Source organism: Vicugna pacos, chromosome 1 (assembly GCF_048564905.1).
Source record: "Vicugna pacos chromosome 1, VicPac4, whole genome shotgun sequence".
Taxonomy (NCBI): Eukaryota; Metazoa; Chordata; class Mammalia; order Artiodactyla; family Camelidae; genus Vicugna; species Vicugna pacos.
In genome coordinates, this window is record NC_132987.1 from 115189806 (window position 1) to 115209430 (window position 19625).

Here is a 19625-nt window from a genome sequence, read left to right on the forward strand (position 1 = left end):
AGGCATCATGTTAGCCCTGCACTGCCACCTGGGCCCTTCTAGTTCTTGTTAGGGGTGGAGCACCTTCTATTATGTTTAACTTCCTGATTGGCCAGGTGCGGTTCCATCAACCCAACTGATCCTGGACCTTCCTTGAGCGGTCAAGGCCAGAGCCAGTGAGCATCCAGCTCTATTTGTCTGTTTACCTCTGGGCTCAGTCCAGGGCAGCACCTTTTCTAACACCCGCCTCGCTGGGGGGGGCACCCTGGCCCATGGGAAGGGAGTGGGGCTGTGGTTGTTGGTGCTGGCGAGGACCAGAGAGGATGGAATAGTCCCTCAGCCAGCCTCTCAGAAGAGTCAGCACCACCGACATCAGTCTCTCCAGAGGACGTGTCCACACACGCAGGGCTGCTGTGCCTTGTCGCTCACTTTATCCCATACGACACTGCCCCCAGAAAGGTTGCAGGCTGCACTCAGCATCCTCCCTGCCCACCTCACCAGAAGAAACCTCTAATTACTCGTAATGGCCTAGCTGATCATAGCTGGTCTTAAAAGAAATGCCAGAGAACAAAGTTTCCTTTGATCAAAGTATCTTGAGTGTATCTCCTCTTATTATAACCAGCGATAAAAAAGCAGCAAGAATTTTCCTCCAAGAGTGAAAAGGAAGTGAGGTCAGTGACAGTAGGTCTCCGTGGACAGGCTGGACACGATGCAGTGGCGTGGCACGTGGTAAGCGTGCAAAGCCCTCAGCTCTGGTTTACTGAGCTCACTGAGCCTCAGGGAAGTAAAGTCACGTGTCCGAAGTCTCCTCGTTAACCAGCTGGAAACTTGAAATTCCAACTAGGCCCCTCCAATTCCCAAATCCCAGTGCATTTTCCATTTTCTGCTGGAAGTTTCCAAGCTTGGTATAAAGCAGCATTTCTTAATTATGAGAACAATATTATGTAACTAAATTGCACATTAACGATGGCCCTTGATCTCTGGTTACACCGCTGTTCGCTTTCTCCTACTTGCTTTCCTGATGATTGAATGAGGCCTCGAAGGAATAGAACCCTAATCTTGTTTTATTAGATCATTTTGGTTTCAAACAAAAATAGCTCCTATTGGTCTCTCTAGTTCATCTAATAGCCTAAAAGCCTCCTATTTTTTTTTCTCACTGCAAAATGATGTGTCTTTAAAAGGTATCGGCCTCTAGCCTGACCTTGTGCTGAAATACATTTTGTTGTGGTGTTTGGTTGGGGGCAGCTGCTTTGCTGGCTGAGGTCAGTCTGATGTCAGAGGCGAGCCTTATGCCGTGTGAACTGTAGGAGTGAAAAAGAAAAATCTGGGCTTCAATAACCAAGTCAAGCGTGGTGGCTGGGCACACAGGCTTCAGCATCTGACTGGCCTGAGCGACTTCTCAACACCCCAGTTTCCTCCTCTGTAAAATAGGAAAGTGACAGAAGGTACCTGAGGGGGTCGTTGTGAGGCTGAACCAAGCTGCTCAGTCGCGGAAAGGCTGTGTGCACAATGGCTCTCACCGTGAACTCTGGATGTGAACCTCAGATCGTCTGCACTGGAGCAAGTTAGGAATCGCTCCATGCCTCAGTTTACCCATCTGAGAACTGGAGACAGTGGTAGTTCCTACATCGGGACACTGTGAGGATTCAGTGAGGTAAGTAGGCATGGCTGCTAGTGCTGGTCACTACAGAACTCTGGGCAGGCGTGAGAGAAATGTGACACAGAGCAAAACACACTCACGTCCCCAAACCAGGCCACCTGCATGTAGGCCTGCACAGTGCCAGCGCCCTGAAGTCGCCAAGGAGGTCTGAGTACTAGTCCTTCCTCTCAAGGAACTTACATTCTAAAACATACATGACACAAGTAATACAAACAACCACACTAAAGGAGCGTGCAGCGAGAGCAATCCCACCAGGGTGACTGCCGGCCGGAGATGCAGCGTTTCAGCTGGCAGAAGAAAACCTCCTTTGGCACCTGTGCTCAACTGAATGGTGGTCCCCAGAGGCATCCAGGTCCTAAGGACTGGAACCTGTGACTGTTGCCCTGTATGGACAAAGAATCTTTGCATATGTGATGAAGTTAAGGATTTTGAGATGGTGAGATGATTCTGGACTATCTGGATGGGCCCTAAATGCCATCACAAGTGTCTCTTCCGAGGGAGACAGAGGGAGATTTGACACAGAAGAGGAGAAAGTAATGTGGCCACAGAAGCAGAGATTGGAGTGATGTGGCCACAAGCCAAGGAATGCCGGCAGACGCCAGAAGCCAGAAGAGACCAGGAATGGATTCTCATCAGAGCCTCTGGAGGGAGCGTGGCCCTGCTGACACCTTAATTTTGATTCAGTGGAACTAATTTCAGATTTCAGGCCTCCAGAACCCAGAGAGAATAAGTTTCTGTTGGTTTAATCCACCAAGCGTGTGGTAATTTGTTACAGCAGCCACCAGAAACTCAGTGCACCATTTGCTGTAAAGTGGGAGGTACAGCTGAGGCTGTCTGGTTCCAAGGGGCTGGCGGTGGTAGGTGCAATTTATCCCCAGATAAAATGCATGGTAACAGAAATGCTGCAGAAGTCCACTGAAAAGCACTGAACATCCATTTTCTGACAAAGCATTTCTAAATAATCCAGGGAGTTTCAGGAGGGAAGTCTGGCAGGAAGACAAGCAAAGAATCTGATGTTTCCGTGCTGGGCCGGCAGGAACCTGACCTCACAATCTGATACAGAGGCCAGTCTGTTAGGAATTGGGTAGCAATTTTCAGATTTTTTTTTGACACACCCCAGAATAATACAGTAATACTTTTATTGTAAACTTACTGCCTGAACATACATAAACAAGAGTGAATTTTGTGCTACGTTTAATAGGAGGCAGGCCTTTCTCTGTAGAAGTGAAAAATACCACCACAGACCCTTGCAACCGCCATCAGCACCCCCAGACTTGGTTAGCGTGCTGCTGCACCAGCCGCGGGCAGCTCAGCCCTGAGAAGCAGCTGCGTGATAGTCTGATGGCCTCCTGTTGGGATTCTTGAAGTTGGGGTGGGAGACAGGTTGGATAAGTGGGTCTGTAGACCCCCTCGCCTCAGTTTGTCATCTGCTCACCTGCCAAGTCCCACTTGAGCCAAACACTGCCAGAGCTTTCCAGGTTCCTTATGGGGACCACCCCCTTGCCTTGGAGGCTCTGGATGGGGTTTCACCTTTTTGGCTGTCTCCTGCTCAGCCTCTGCCTCCTTGCTTTCAGGAAACAGGAAGGGAACATCCTGTTCAGCCACCATCTGGACCACATCTGCTGCTGGGTAGATGGCTCCCTGTGGACTGTTCTGGTGGACTGAAACCGGTTGGCACACTACACAATTTCCACTCTTTGTGACCACACACTTGATTCTCTTTTTCTCTCAGACCTAAATTTTGACCACGCAGTCTTTGGCTCTGTTCACGTCTGCTGCCTGCCAGCCTCCTTTGAGCTGGGTTAACTCTAATCCTCCCACTGACACAATAGCCCTCAGAATGGCCTCAACAAGATGGGAGTCCAGATCCTTAATTTGCCAACAACTTTAATGAAACCTCCAGCAAACCTAAAGCTCTTGGCCAATGCTCTCAGGAACCTCAGTCTTCAGCATCCCCGTGAAATCGTTGTTGGAGTGTGTTTGGCTGCAGTGGTCCAGAGCCAAGAGAGTTGGTAAAGATCGTGCCTGTATCACAGTCCTACTGCCTGTTGGTGGAATCACCCTTAGGAAAATTTACCAAGATAGTAGTTCTCCCATCTTCGCACTTTGTTAGTCAGTGTTTTCCATTTGCTTGGGTTTATCCTTTCAATCCCTTTGCTAATTAAATCACTGAAGAGTATATACTGGTAAGAATAGACATTGTCAATGGACTGCAAACAAAACTCCTTTCTGTTATTGATGATAAACCATTTCAGAGAAGACCAGGCAGAGTCTAAAGGGTTCAGATAATTGTAAGGGGAAGGCAGAGAGAGTAGTTTATGGCCATAGGACTTGGCCACCTCAGGGCAACATACGATGCTCGTTAAGTTGATGACTGATGGGATGTGGGCTTGGGCCTCCGACTCTTTGTCTTCCGCTGGCCTCAGCTCAGCCTGCTGCCTCCGCTCTTTGACCACAATGACACACTTCCCATAGGTCTTTTTCACCACATCACAGAACTCAAAGAAGAGGCTGTCTTCCTGTCTGACGCATAACTCATCCCTTAGGAACATCCGATATTTCCAAGGCACCCATCCTTGACCACCACCGGCGTGCACAATACACCACGTCGGAGTTGGCATGAAATAGCCGTCGCTGAAATCTTCCCCAGTTACAAGACTTTCAGGGAGATCGGTTTCCCCAAGATATATGGTTGTAAAGCCATCATATTGCAGTGTTCTCAGGGTTTTCAAATATTGGAGACATTGCTTCCTCTTGATGCTGTCAAATAGACTTCTGATAATGATGTTTCTTAAAAGAGGGTTTGCAAAGTGAGGCATGGTGGCTCTTCAAGTGTTTTTGAAAGCTTGGGTGTCTATCCTCTGCAGAGATCTAGCAGGAATGGGATGATGACCTCATAAAGGGCTTTCTTACCGCAGGGCCAGTCCCATAGATACGCTTTGGATTTCAAAGCGTCATGGAACGCATATTCAGAACAATTCTCTTCTGGCTTCTATGACGTGGTATTGGGAACTACAGGCCATACAAAACATTGCTTTGACATCGCATCTGCAGTAAGTCTGGAGAGAGATTGGCAATTATATTAGTTTGCTAAGGCCGCCATAACAAAATTCCACAAACAGCAGACATTTCTTTTTTTCACAGTTCTGGAGGCTAGACGTCTAAGATCAAGGTGTCAGCAGTTCTAGTTTCTCACGAGACCTTTCTGCTTGGCTTGCAGATGCTGCCTTCCCGCCATGCCCCTACTTGGCCTTTCCTCTGTGTGCCCACGTGTCTCTGTCCTAAAGTCCTCTTCTTATAAGTACACCGGTCCTATGGGCTTAGGGCCCCGTCACACGCCCTTGTTTTAACTTAATCACCTCTTTAAAGACCCTATCTCCAAAGACAGTCACATTCGGAGGTACTAGGGGTTAGGGCTTCGACCTGTGATTTGGGGGAGACACAATTCAGCCCCTGACGGCAACCTTTTAACAGTGATGAGCCGAGTTCCTGACTCGTTTCCACTTGGTTCATGAAGACGGAGAGTAACATTTGTATTTATTCATCCATTTTGAGCACCTGCTGTGTGCCAGGCACTGTGCCAGGCGCCAAGGGGACAGTCCTGACACGTCCGGACAGACCTGGGCATGCGTGTGGTTTCTGTCTGTGAGTGCACGGACTTCGTGCCCGCTGTCTGCCCACTTTCATAATCAAGAGTGCTTTTTCCAGGTGGCACGAAGAGGGTATGGCCAAAAGCAAAGGAAAGCTGGCCTGCACACCCATCTTTCACTGGAGCTGCCAATTCTTGAACTAATTTAATACCCCATCTGCAAAGGACTTTAATTTTATATATTCAAGGCGAAATGCTAGTTTGCTTCAAACTCTGGCAACCTCTTCAACTTCCTTTGTTTGTATTTTCTTGTCTCCTTAGAGCTAAAGATGTTTCTTAAGTGAGTATGATGGATTCCCTCAAATGAAGAGGTGGACAAAATGATTTATTATGTCCCTTACTTGACTATTGAATGGATGAGGATTTTCTTCCCACAAAGGGAATCCCCAAGGGGATTCCAGTTGCAGCAACGCCAGGCAGTACGACTAACCCAGTATAGTGACGTTAACACGAAGCATGTGTTCTCCAAGCGCCGTTCTCAGAGCCCGGACTCAATCAAAGCATTGAACCATGGACGGCCGGAGAAACTCGGAGAACCCTTCCCTCTGCTGCTTCCTCTGATGCTACACCCTCCTTAGCTATGGGTTCCTCTGGGAGATACTGAGGGCCTAGGAGGAAGAACAAAGCTTCACTTTGGATCACCTCCTACTTTGGAGATTTTGCAGGGTGGCTGAAGAACCACCAGGGGGCAGTATGGATATGTCTCCATGAGGACTTAGAGGCAACACTGTAACTGCCTCCCAGGACAGGAGCTAGAAGCTTGCTATTCCTAAAGCGCCCCCCACCCCACACACCCCTCCCCAGTCACAACCTTCTCCCTTGGCCCTGAGAGTAACTACTATCTGCTTTTCTAGAAAACGCTTCTGTACTTCTTTCTTCTCTGCTGCCCGGGGAACGGATATCCTAAGGTAGAACAGTGTAACATGTCAATTCACTGAAATTAATTTTGCATGACTAGGGGATCAGGTTTGTTCAGACAGTGGCAGAGGCCTTAGCTCAGTGTGTAAGTGTTGCTCTGGTTCTGTCTGTGTACCTGGCGCAAATCATGCTGGTGCCACAAAGAAAGGGAACACTTGGAGAGTGGTTTCACCCACCGCCAACGCACCCAGTCCAAAGAAAAAAATCCCATGAACGAAAGGAGTTGTCCCGTGTATAAACAGATGTGTGTGCACGTGTGTGAGTTTGAGTCCTAGTCCACAAACGTGGTTGTGCAGGAAACGTTAGGCGCATTAGGCATGAGGCTGAGGTCAGTCTCGCATCGGGCTTCCCCTCCAGCCTTCCCCTGCGAGACACGGGCCAGCACACAGGGCCTGAAGCTGCTCCCACACCCTGCCTGGAACAGCGATCCTCAAGCCGGGTGCATCCAGGAACCCTGGGAGGAGCTTTGTTTCTTTCTGGTCTCCGAGCTTTGAAATGGTCTTGGCTGAGGCCTAGACATCACCACAATATTTGCAATCTTTCATGTGATTCTAAAGTGAGGCCAAGTTGAAACCCCCTGTCTGAGAACAAGGCCTCCTCAGGGCCTGGGGGGTCCCTGGGGGTGCAGAGCTGGCAGGGACCTCAGAGTTAGTTTTGAAAGGAACAGAACAATTTTTTTTCCCTCATGTACACATAGGTAGAGTTTTTAATGGAGAAAGGTTTGAGTTCTATAGAAATGAAAAGGGGTAGAAAGTAGGGGACGGGGCTGGCTTCTCCCTGCTCCTGTGGAGACTTGAGGAATCCAGGCAACAAGGCGTCTCAGTCCCGCTGGGCTGCTGTAACAAGTTACCACAGACCCAGCTTAAACAGCACGTGCTCAGCTCTCACGGCTCTGGGGGTGGAGAGTCCAAGATCATGTGTGGGCAGATCCAGCGTCTGGTGAGGGCTCAGCCCTGGTTTTCAGACAGCCGTCTACCCGGTGTGTCCTCACGTGGGCTGGGCAGAGACTGGAGGAGGCAAGCGCCCATGTCTTCTCTCAAAGGGCACCAATCCCATCATGGGGGCCCCACCCTCATAATGTCATCACCCCCACAAATGCCCCACCTGCTAACACCAGGCATCAGAGGTTAGCCTTTCTCATAGGAGTTTTGTGGGGGACACAAAGATTCAGTCCATAGCACATGGTTTGAGAATCCCCAGATCGTGTTGGACTCTGTGGTAGCCACTGGTCCTCTGCCCAGATTTTTGGCCCTGGGCTTCCCTGCCCCCTTGTGGTTGGGAGGACCATGGGCTAATCTAGCCAGTGAGTGGCAGTTGGGTGTGACGCATGTCTCTTCCAGGCTGAAACATTTAATCGTCCAGGTGGGACTTCCTGGAGCACTTCCCTTCAGCACGGAGAGCAGAGATGTTTCAGAGAGCCGCTGCTCGGGAACTCTGGGTCTCAGAGCGAGGACAGGGCGACACAGAGCGGACCCCAGCCCACCCGCTGTGCGCACGTGGCATGAGAGAGAAATGAACCTAGCGGGAGCCGGCAGCCTTCCCACTCCTCACTGTGAATGAAAATAAAGGTGTATTTTGGACAAAGAATTCATAGAACCATCACATGGACCTAGCTTTGAGCCTCTTGCCCTGCTGTTTGACAACATACAGGTGTCTCAGACTCTCTGGGCCTCAATTATAGCACCCGCCTTGCGGCATTTTTATAAGGGGATCTCCTCTGACCATACATCAAAGCAGCCAGCATCGGTAGTGTTCGTTAACTCTTAGTTTTCTTCCCTTCCTGTCCCACTGTTAGTGGACACGTGGTTGCCTCCCTCGCTTCCATTTCCCCGCCCCCTTCCCAACAGGGCCCTGAGTTCCCTTGGTGATCACCTGTCTCCCAGGAAGCTCAGGTTCTTTGGGAGGAAGCCCTGTCAGGTCCAGCTCCAGAACTAAGCCAATCAGCACAACCACCCCCCCGCCACCCCAGCCCATTACGTGGTTCAGGGTGTGCTTGTGACGTAAGCAGCCCCCCCCCCCAAATCTCAGGATTCTTCCTAGGACGTCTGGGCACTCAGGACCTGAGAGGGGTCCAAACTTACTTCACTGCTTCTCTCTTTTCCCCAGGAGGAGCATACCCTCTCCCCTTCTTGCAAAAAGCCTCCCTGACGCTTGTTCAGATACATCCGACCCCAGCAGGGGACACAGCCTGGGCTCCAGCTGGGACCCCCACTTGTTTTCTGCTGATTAAACTTCCCAATGTAACTCCCTGCTAAGTGAGTTTGCAAGGCAGTGGGTGTGGGATCAAGGGCCCGGCCTGGAGAGGCTCCCCTCTGCACCTCCTGCTAACAAAGAGGCACCAGTGTGAAAGGGCTTGTCTGGGCCTTAGGGGCAGCCTAGGGGCAGAAGGCACAGGGAAATCAGGGTTTCAAACAAGATAGGAGGAGCATGACTTGGGGCACAGACAGCTTAGTGTCTCTCTGGCAAATAATAATTACAGCAATAATACCCCTGCGGAACTTCAGGATGTGTGCCCACGTGAAAGCCACGCAGAAGTCCCTGTCCTGGAAGTGATGTGGTTCAATTTGACACATACGACTTCTGCTGGAGGCTCATTAACATAATCCTGCTGGTTGGTTTCACGTCGTTAAAATTTCCAGTGTGTTGAGTTGTGTCCCTAATGCTGAAGGTAGAGGACACATAAATTTCTTTTTCTGCTCTGACTTGAGTTTTATTGATCAATTTTTCAGTCCTCTTCTAACACATTCTCCCGAATCTCTCTCTTACAATGAGCACAGAGCCTGTCTTTCTTCCTATAAGGACGCTAATCCCAATGTGGGGCTCCACCCGCATGACCTCATCGAAACCCGATCACTTTCCAAAGGCCCCACTTCCTAATACCATCACACTGGGGAAGAGGGCTAAAACATATGAATTTGGGGTGGGGGTGGGGAGACAAACTTTCAGCCCATAGCACACTACTGGTGCCCCAGCCTGCCTCCTAGCCGTCCTCTAGCCCCTGCTGGCCTCTGTCCTGGACAGCTGTTTTCTGCAGCCTTCCCATGGTGGGTGCGGTACACACCAGACTGTGTGCCACCTCTCCAGTAAGCAGGATTTTCTCTCTGCACCCTCCCTCCAGCCCTGTCTCTCCTGTGCCAGCAAACTTGTTAACTGCTGTCCAAAGACTGTGGCCCAGGCCAGCCTGTGAACTTCTCCATCACCCAGTGGCTATAACCACATCTTCTCCGAAGCGGTCTGCACCCCAGCCTTGGAGAGGGGCCCCCTTCCAAGGCTGCCCTTTCCTGGGTGCCCTCCCTCAGCTCTAGGATATGCTTTAAAATTCTCTTTGCATCTTTATAGTTTCTTCCCTGTCATCATTTAATAATTCTTTATACGGAACTTCCTCTGTTTAAATGAGTGCGTGGTTGGTTTCCAGCTTCGTTTGTGGGTGTTAGCACAGGACCTGGGGATGCAGAGAATGGGTAACAGGCAAGTGGATAATACATGCAGAACACTTGGTGCCTAGGACACACCAAGTCCTTTTATTGTAGTTGCTATTTTTAAATGAGTATGACTGGGTTTTTGTTTTGTTTTGTTTTGTTTTTAGCACATCTGTAGGATATTAGGCACGAGGAGCAGGCTTTCTGGAGGAGAGGATGTCTGAGCTTACCCACCTCCCATGGCTGTTATAAGGACTGAAACGAGATAGAAAGAGAAAGGTACTGTGTAAACATAGAGATTATAACCAATAATAAGCCAGCTCTCTCTGCTTGTTGGAAGTGTACCTTAAGGGCAACCCATCTCTGTGCAAAATCCATGATCATTATATCTTGTCTGGGGACAGGACATTTCCACTAGAAGGAAGTGCCTAGACAAAATTGTTGGTACCTACTGCCCCAAATAGAATAGCATCCTTTGTGAATAAATCGACACACTATGTACACATCATTCACTCATTCAGAAAATATTTCCTGTGTGTTTTGCAAAGAGTGGTGTCGAAACTAATAAGATCTTGTCCTTATTCTTAAAATCATATTCTCATGGGTCAGTGGGGGACAGAGACTGCAGGCTAGTATTTGTGGTGTTGCATGGTAAGCATTATATGATAAGTGCTCTGACAGATGGATCGAGTTTTCAGGTGCCTCCTGCAAGCACTCACTGCACCCTCCCTCTTCCCCACCCCCAGTGTACGGGGATTTGGTTAAATCTGGTACCAGCTTTCCCATGACTTTTGCTGCTTCTTGATAGTTTAGCTGAAACTAAACTAAAACTAAACTGAAACTAGCCCAGCGCTCTTCCGTCCCCAGCATCCCGTGTCTGCCTGCTGCTTCAACTCTACCTGCCTCAGCCTAGACACATCACTGAGTGCCTTTGCTGTCTCGCAGACCTCTCCTTCAAGCGTTTGTTTCGTGAGTTTTATAACATTGTAGACCAGGGCTGGTGGGAGCGGTGGTGGGCAGGTCATTGCAAAGACATTCCTCAGTGTGGTCCGCCACCCTCCCACATCCCTAAGTCCCTCCTCCGTCTTTTCCTCCCTGCTACCTCTCTTGAGAAGCAAATTCTTCTCCTGAACTCCTGTAGAATAGTTCCACCACACTCTGGAGCCCTTGGGGGTCTGGCTTCCTGTACGAAATACTTGGTAACAAATGCAGTTCCCATCCTTGGAGAAATTCTGTTAAATAAAATTTTCTCTTTGATCCATCCAAGTGTTTACCAAGTGCTACAGTAGCCCTAAGAGGAGAAAGCAGGTCTGCCTTTGAGGTCAAAAAAGCTTCACAGAGGGTGATGTCTGAGCAATGGTTCCTTTTAAGGGCATTGTCTTCACAGACTTAGTGCCCTCAGGTCACATGAGGGAGCACATGATCCAACCTCAGCCAATCAGAGCTCACCACTCCCTGGGCCCACCCTCTGTGACTGGTCCGGGGTTGGGGGTGGGGGGACACCTGCTCTATCCCATCCAGGGCTGTGCTGTCCTCTGACATTTGACTTGAGCAGAGGCACAAAGAGAACACATGGGAGCTAAGCCATCTTCTGGGAGGACCCTAGAGAGAAGGCTTTCCAGCTGGGGCCCCTGAGTGAGGGCTTCTGTCCCTCCTGAGCCCGGGATAAGCTGCTGTCCTTGTGATTCTGTGAGCCACCTCACTTGCCTTCCCACAGATCCCACAGATCCTTTCCTTCCTTCCTTCCTTCCTTCCTTCCTTCCTTCCTTCCTTCCTTCCTTCCTTCCTTCCTTCCTTCCTTCCTTTCTTTTTCTTCCTTTCTTTCCTTTCCTTCTTTTCTTGTGAGTTAGCTACAGTTGGTTTCAATTTTGCCAAAAGAAGAACTTTTTGATTGAAGGGTGAGTTGACGTTCATCTGCTCTGGTGAAAATCTAGACAAACAATCAGCATCAGTTCTGAGAATCAGAGCCACCTGCCACTCTAGGAAGAGCTGGGTACATACTAACAAATGCTTAGCCTCTAAATTCTTTTTTAAAGTCCTTTTTAAAAATCTTGTGATCATTCTATCACATCAGACAAATCATAATGCAGCTGAGCTGATTAGACTTTTATTTAGAATAGATGCGTTCCAATCACCCAGGAAAGCTCTGGGGAACTTGATTTGATTTGTTACAAACCCGGGTGCCACAATCACAAATCCCAGAGGAAGCCATTCCTGGAGACGGCTAAACAGTTCCCTTGTACACTTTAAATAATTTCCATTTCAGAGGAAGGCCTTCATCTGACCTTTGCTAAACTGGAGGGAAACTTACTACGGGACAAAGAAGGAAAAAGTGTCTAGAATGTTGGGAATCAGTTTGCTCCGTTCCTGTCTCCACCAGGGTTGGTGAAACATGCGAACGTCTTCCCCACCCGCTGAACTGAACACTTACGCTGTGTTGCCGGCACCTTCCCTACTAGTCCAGCTACGCAGGCTTTGCCAAGACAGCGATTACTTGCTCTGAGCCTGAACATTTTAAATCTAAGGGGTTTTGAACAAAATGTCCATAATACTTGAAGCTGTTTCCCACCAGTCTTGCTTAAAATGGAGCCTGTGGAGACCTAGTTCCCGTCCAAAAACACATCTCCCGGGGAACCTCTCAGACCAGCTCCCCAGGATGTGGGTGAAGTTGGCTCAGGCAACAGTGAGGTGCCGGGGAAAATGTCCTTGGATCCCATGTAATGTGCTGTGTCTGGGTGTCAACGGGAGGACTGTGGCTTTTGCTCCTTAGGAAACACATTTGGAGCCAGTCGTGACCTCATGGCTAACATGACAGGCCCTCCTAGGGGATTCCATGATAAGATTCAGCGGTTGGGGATTAAGTGGAATAAAATGTCACTGAATGCAATTCAAGAGATCAAATAATGAGAAATCTTACAAGTGGCCATTGAGCTGACACAAGAAGTAATACTGAATCTGTGTTTTCCCTATAAACACAAAATCCTGAAATATAAAAATCTTGGTGAAAGAAATGGTCCCACCTCACCATATCACATCACTTTTATCAAATTCTACTTCAAGGCCCCGGTCCTTCAGGAAATTACTTCTCCAGTGGTATCACTGAGGACACTTTTGACTGAGGGGGACAGAAAGCTTACCTGCATGGACTTAATAAAGGAAATTGATTGGCTCATGGACTAAAACAGTCCATTGGGAAATTAAGGCCTTGGGCACACTTTGATCAGGACTCTAGCCACTGTGCTTTCCTCCGTTCTCCTCTCTGTGTTAGCTTTAGCCCTCAGATTGGCTTTTCTGATGGTGACAAAAGGGCTCCAGCAATTTCACACTCAGATCTCCTTCGAACACCCTCCAGCGCGAGAGAGGGCTTCTGCGTCCCAGCATCCCCGCTGAAGTCCTGCCCGCCATTCGGAGGGCTGGGCTTACTGACGTCATGGGTCCAGCCGGGACCCAGTCAGTGAAGCTGTAGAGGAACTCACTGACCGGATTAACCTAGGTCTTTCATTTCAGCCCTTGGGCTGGGAGCAGTTTCAGCTGTCTCAGAGCCAGATGGAGTCCCACATGCAACTTAGGGGGCGCTGAGTGAAGGCAGGGGAGGAGTCTGCCTTCAAATTCACTTCAGTTCTGACCTTTGGCTCCCATTTCAGTGCATTCTGTATTCTTACTCGCTCCGGATTACATTTTTGTCCATCTTTGTGTCTACTGTTTTATCCTGCCCTGTAGGCATCTCAAACACAGGAATGGAGCCCACCCCTAACGATGTAAACAAACCAACACTTTTGCTGGAGAACCCGTGAGATGATGATGCGGAAAATATGAAAAAAAAAAAAAGGGCTGGTTGTGGCCCAGATGGGGGAAAATTATTTGTAGTGCAGGGGACATCGACAAAATCCAAACTAGAGAAACTTCACAGAAGTTGGTATAAAATATAATTTTTCTCTTTGCCTACTGAAAGCCACTTGTGGAAATTGGACTAATCACAATATCTCTAGATTAACCAATCACCTAGGCAAGATCTTACTCTTTTTGAAGCAATGACAAGTATGTAAGTAATATAAGTAATAAATATTTGTAAAAACATTTGAATGAATCATATGATGTCTAAGGTAACAGAAACTAAAAGTGACTGTTTCATCTATGTGTGCAACTTGAGTCTCATGGATTTGATTCAGAGCACAGGTCATCAACTGTTACGCAGAGGGGTTCTCCTGTAGAATAAGGTAACACAGCCATTGCTTACAGACTAATTACCAGTAGACCAGTCATCCCCTGGTCCACAAGAGCTTCACCACCACCACCATCAACACCACCATCATCACCAGCACCACAACAAGCCTTATATTTACATATTTATTTTACTTCTCAAAATACATTCACGTGCATGAGCTCACTAGCTCTTACCTACTTTGTTAGACTGGCAGAACACTGACATCATGAGCCTCCTTGTATCTGTAAGGAAACCAAGGTCTGGAGAGGTGAAGTTGTGTGTGCAAGGCCACCAAGAATGGCCAGTAGTCAAATTCAGACTAGAATTTGGTTCTTCCAACTCCAAAACTTACACTTTTTTTCCAATGGACTCTACCCTCTCAATGAAAATGAAGAACGTTTGAAAATGAAGGTGTTGATATTGGTAACTTTGCTTCTATATTCTCATCAGAGTCTTTAGAATGAATAGCGTTCTGGGGCCATATATCCAGCCCTCACATGTTCCAAGTGAGCCGCTGGCCCCTCAGAGTTCATGTGACCCTCTAGAAGTTGTATTTTCACCCAAGGCATTTGACTCCAAATTCAGCCTTCTTCCCATGACAAGAGGCCACCTTTACGTACACCCCAGGAGTCTCCCGGATTCCTCTGAGGATGCCGGCTGTCCCACACCCTTTCCTGGAGCTTCAGATTTTCCAGTGAATGATAATATGGCTGGAAGCCACTACTCCTGCTCTTTCTTCTCAAAGCACCCAGAAGCCTGAGAAGGAAATGAGACGCTGGCTTTTGGTCACACCTCCATTCACCAGAGGGACCCACTGCTCAGCGATGCTCTTCCAGCCCCACTCAGGGGCTCGACTCTTCCCTCAAGGTTCCAGGTGAACTCACAGCTACTCTCCCCAGCAGGAAGCTTGAATCTTTTGTCTCCAGTCTGCTTGCCTCAACTTTCAAGGGACCCCCTGACTATTGGTATGAGGCCTGATGTTTCCACGCGTGGGTTCCAGTCTGGCCTGGTTGAGCTGCAGGACAGCTTTGTTGCTAACGGTCAGTGAAGGGCACTTGTTCTGGAACCCTTTCTTTTTGAGTTCCGAGGTCAGATTTGAGTAATAAACATCTTCCAAGGACTTATCGTTCTTTCTGAGGATGTTGCTGGCCAACCGGAAGAGGAAAATCACTCCGTAGATGCCGATGATGGTGAGGATGTACCAGGCAGCGCTGGTCCCATCTAGAAGCTTCAGGGCCCTGGTGGAGTTGGTGCTGTTCCCTCCCTCTGTGGGGTCCCTCAGCAGGTTCCCCAGGACAGCATTGGCCTGGGTCTGGTTGGGGGCTCCCCGATCCCCTGAGAAACAGAGAGGTCCACATGAGACCCAGCATTCTGGGCTGAAGGCTGCCTGGCTAAGCCAATGACAGTGTCCTTACATCAGCAGGGGAAATGGGACTACTGGAAGAGACTCTATTCAATAGGCAGGTGCCTAACAACATATATGTCAATATATTTTTAAAAATCAAAAGAGTTCAAAACACCAAGTTCTGGAATAGGAGACACAACATCATAAAGATGTCAGTTGTCCCTAAAATAACCCGTACAACTAATGTAATTGCAATACAAGTATCAGTAGGATTTCTTTGTGAAATAGACAAACTGCATTACTGAAAAAGCAACTAACAAGACGAATTAGGAAAAATCTGAAAGGAAGACTGATGAGTGGAAATCAGCTTCGCTAGAAATTTATAACTAGCCAGCCAGAAAAATAAGTTTTCTTTTCTTTTTTTTTTTTTGAATGAATGAGTGCCTTATTCGCCCACAGCCCAGCTGGGGCTTACTGGGCTTTGCAAATGGCATGAGGGGTCTCTTCTCCCTAAAAAGTCTCCCTATAAAAGTACCATAGCTAAAACAGTGTGGTATGATACATAGATAGACCAACAGAACAGAGTAACGACATCAGTAGAACTGGAATTGGAATTTAGTAGATAATAAAGGGGCATTTAGGATCAGGAAGGAAAGGATAGATTCTTCAATAAGCAGCATTAGAACAAGATAGCACTGGATGCATAGCTCTTACCTCATGTCCAAGAAAAGTCCAGGTAAATCAAAGATTTTCACATTAAAAAAAGAAACAATTTAAAGCAGTAGAAGAAAAACATGGTAGACTTTTTTCCTTTATCATCCTGGAGTGGGGTATCCCTTGCTAAGCCTACACAAAAATTCTGAGATGGAAAAAAAGAAGAAAGAAAGGAAATGTAACTTCAACTACATAGAAAAGTTTAAAGTGACTGCATGTTATAAAACCAAAAGACAAATGACAAACTGGAGGAGCGCTGCAACTTATGTCACTAAACTTGTTAATCGCCTTCAGTTCTATCAGAAGTTGTCCAAAACCCCAGTAGAAAAACGTGCAAAGATATGGACAATTCGGTGGGAAAAAGAAATGGACCTCGAGCGTAAAGAAAGCTTTTCAATGTCACTCATAGTAAAAGAAATGCAAATTAAAACTATAGCAAGATAACATTTTGTTATCTATCAGGTTTGCAAACTCATGATGCTTCAGAATACACTGAATATGGGACTACTGGAAGAGACTCTATTCAATAGGCAGGGCTATCAGGCCTTTGTTTAATTGCTGGTGAGAGTGTAAATTTGTACAACCAATATGGAAGACACATTGAGAAGATCTATTGACATTACACATTTACCCTGAACCCAACAATTCTACCTGTAGGAATTTATCCTAAAAATATGCTGGAACATGTCCAAAACAGTGCACGTTTAAGTTTAGTCATTGTAGCATTGCTTGTATGCTGAAGAACAACCTGAGTAGCATCAATTAGGGGATGGTTTAATATATTTTAGAATCTCCATGCAGTGGAGTACTATACAGCCATAAAAAGTAACAATGAGTTTTCTTGGTACTAAATATTAACAAATAAAAATGTGTACAGTGATATAGATGATGCAATCCTACACATAAAGGGGCTTATGTTATTTATTTGAAGCTTATACATGTGTAACATATCTCTGGGAGAATACACAAGAAATTGGTACCTGTGGTTGCCCGGGGGGAAGGAATTGGGGGAAGGAGGTGTACTTCCCCCTGATGCCCTTTTGTACATTTTGTACCATGTGTATTTTCACAACAAAATTAATTTTAAAAATGGGAGAGTACAAGTGGGCACTATTCTGGCCTCCCTGGTGAAGTGCCTCTGGGTAAAGACACCGAGTGACCTTCCAAGACCAGAAGATTAAGATCTTAACTGCTGTTTATTTCAAAACTGTTTTCTCTACTAGGGGAGCCAGTGAAAATGAAATGATAAAAGTCAGAGAAATAGTACCTAATCCCGTGAGACATTTTCCAGCTGAGTTTTATGGGTTCAGATCCCCATTTCTTGCTCAATGTGAACCAGGTGTATTCAGACATGTCATAGGATAAATCCCATAGCCTGCCAGGTAGACGAAAGGTGCTCCATAAGTGCTTTCTACTTGATGTTTGCTTGTTGCTAGTTTATATTGCTAATGCAAGGCTCAGAGAGACCAGTATTTTTCATTATAGTTAATTGCTGAATGAATGAATAATCTTATTACTTTGAGATAAAGGGAGAAACTATTTTAAAATAACTGCACAAATCACATGTCACGAAGCCCAAACTGACAGATTGCAGGATATAAAATTGGTCACTCATAAGAAATAGTACAATGACCAGGAATTTTATACCACTGTTGGTGGAATGGTTTGAGAACTTAAATAGGGAAGAAAACATTCTCATAATTATTTAAAAAAAATCAACCTAACACAGACATCATAAACCTTAGTTAGGGCAAAAGAACTTGTTTAAACTTGGGACACATGTATAAATGCATAGACCTTTCTGTCAATTGTTATAGAATGATGTGATATGTTCAAATACATATAAAATATACCCAACTAAGAACTACAGAGCATTAAATTATTTGAAAACCAATCCATTTTCCACATGAAATAAACACACTATTTTAACTATTTCAGTACATTGTTCTTCACTGTCTTATTAAATATATGAGTCAGTTAGATGGTACCTTCTCTATATAGAAGAGACAAACCTTTTCATCTGTGTCATTTTACACTTATGATTTAATAATGTGAAATGTATGAGAAATTCTAGAACAGCTCGCCCTTGCGTCGGAGCAGAATACTCACATTCCATCAGATGGTCTTTTCCTTGACTCCTAGGGAGGCCAGTTTAAGTGGCTGCCACGAAGAAAGAAGGTTTTTTGCCGATTGATCACCGTCCTACTGAAGTCAGGCTGCACTGAGGTTCAAAAGCAGAGAGTAACGTGATAGCCAAAGAATCTTAGGTCAGTACCAAGTAGAAACTTAGCAGAGAGAAACTGGACTAATCTTCTGTCATTGAATTAATCAGGGGATCAAAGTCGATCCGTCTTCTGTCGGCTCAGAACAAAAATCACGTCCTGGCTTTGGCTTGGTGAGAAGATCTAAGGCGAAAGTGTTGTTTGAAAACATGCTGGTACCAAGGAGTCACCAGCTCTCGCAGGTCCCATCTGGGGCTGAGGCGGCGGGAAGCTCTCTGAGGCTGGCTTAGTGCCTGGGTGGCTCCTGAAATTCCCTGTCCTGCACCTGTCGCAGGTGTGGCTGAGACCCGCTGTGATAGCCAGGAAACTCCATGATCAAGAGTCACCAGCTTCCTTTTGGACTGCCTCCCAGATGAGGAAATGGTCTGGAGGGAGCTTGTGCAGGAGGACATGGTGGAGGGCCCAGGTCCCCTCAGGGATCGGTGGGCGACGACTCCTCTTTCCCACACGTCTGAGTCACAGACCACATTGGAATCGAAGTAGATTTAATTGGAAAGTGGGGAACAAGAGTCTAGGAGAAAAGGGATCACAGGGAAGAAAGATCAAAACACTCAGGCAGCTTCTACGATGCAGACCTTGTTGCCTGAATCCTCACTAACCTGGCCCTGACCTGCCTCACTTGTAAGACTCACAGGCTTTTAAGATATAATTTGATCAAATTTCCATCAATGAGGGACTGGATAAGTAAATTAACAAACAGGCCATAGGATCCAGCAATTCCACGCCTAGGTATACACCCAGGAGAAATGGAAACACATCCAGAAAAAACTTGTATATGAATGTTCACAGCAACATGATTCATAAAAGCTAAAACATGGAAACTGTCCAAATGTCCATCGATTGATGAACAGATAAGTGTGGTCTCTTCATACAATGGAATATTATTTGTCAATAAAAAAGAACCAAGTACTGATTTATGCTACAACATGTATGACCCTTGGAAGCATTATGCTAAGTGAAAGAAGCCAGTTACAAAGGACAACATGTTTTATGATTCCATTTATATGAAAAGTCAAGAATAGGCAAATCTTTATGGCAGAAAGTAGCTCAGTGGTTGCCTAGGGTTGGAATGGGGGACTAGGGGGGTGATAACTAAGGGGTACAGGACTTCTTTTTTGGGCAAAAAAGTGTTTAATGGTTGTGGTGAATTTGTGAATATCTGTGAGCATACTAAAAGCCATTGAATTGTAGACTTTATTAACTTGGGTGAGTTTTATGGGATATGAGTTGTATTTCAGTAATATAAGTATATGGGGGAATACTACGCAGCCATGAAAAAGAAATGAGGACGCTATTCATGTACCGGTGTATGAAGATCTCCAAGATGCATTGTTGAATGAAAACTGCAAAGAAGAGAGTATGTTACCATCTATCTAAAACAGTAGGGGGAAGTCATCCAGATCTGAGTTTGCTTGTATAGGCATTGAAGAGCCACTTTGAGGATGCCCAAGAAAG

The 19625-nt window shown here is 46.6% G+C and overlaps 2 protein-coding genes and 2 long non-coding RNA genes across 4 annotated transcripts; 1 reads left to right on the forward strand and 3 right to left on the reverse strand.

Moving 5' to 3' along the window:
- Positions 1-2761: 2761 nt before the first annotated feature.
- Positions 2762-4509, reverse strand: C1H21orf140 (chromosome 1 C21orf140 homolog). The gene has a single exon (XM_006204991.2). It carries the CDS (start codon positions 4456-4458, stop codon positions 3703-3705), a length of 756 nt encoding a protein of 251 aa, XP_006205053.1. The 5' UTR covers positions 4459-4509; the 3' UTR covers positions 2762-3702.
- Positions 4510-4607: 98 nt separating this feature from the next.
- LOC140698578 (uncharacterized) lies at positions 4608-7818 on the forward strand. Its single transcript, XR_012076387.1, has 2 exons — positions 4608-4692; positions 7547-7818. It is a non-coding gene; the product is annotated as an uncharacterized lncRNA (long non-coding RNA).
- A 1865-nt stretch (positions 7819-9683) lies between these two features.
- LOC140698579 (uncharacterized) lies at positions 9684-10962 on the reverse strand. Its single transcript, XR_012076388.1, has 2 exons — positions 10728-10962; positions 9684-9880 (listed from the first exon to the last, which is right to left on the reverse strand). It is a non-coding gene; the product is annotated as an uncharacterized lncRNA (long non-coding RNA).
- A 3027-nt stretch (positions 10963-13989) lies between these two features.
- On the reverse strand, positions 13990-18004 carry SMIM34 (small integral membrane protein 34). The gene is made up of 3 exons (XM_072970886.1): positions 17998-18004; positions 17877-17900; positions 13990-15164 (listed from the first exon to the last, which is right to left on the reverse strand). The coding sequence occupies exons 1-3, from the start codon at positions 18002-18004 to the stop codon at positions 14773-14775; spliced, it is 423 nt and encodes a 140-aa protein (XP_072826987.1). The 3' UTR covers positions 13990-14772.
- Positions 18005-19625: the final 1621 nt, after the last annotated feature.

What these genes read in the sequence shown, in the direction of transcription:
- SMIM34 (XM_072970886.1), bottom strand. An exon ending in GTCTCTTCTATATAGAGAAG is followed by an intron (nt 15,165 to 17,876) that starts GTACCATCTAAC and finishes TCTGTTTCTCAG; the next exon opens with GGGATCGGGGAGCCCCCAAC.
- C1H21orf140 (XM_006204991.2), bottom strand. Translation starts at nt 4,458, where the DNA reads ATGCCTCACTTTGCAAACCCTCTTTTAAGAAACATCATTATCAGAAGT.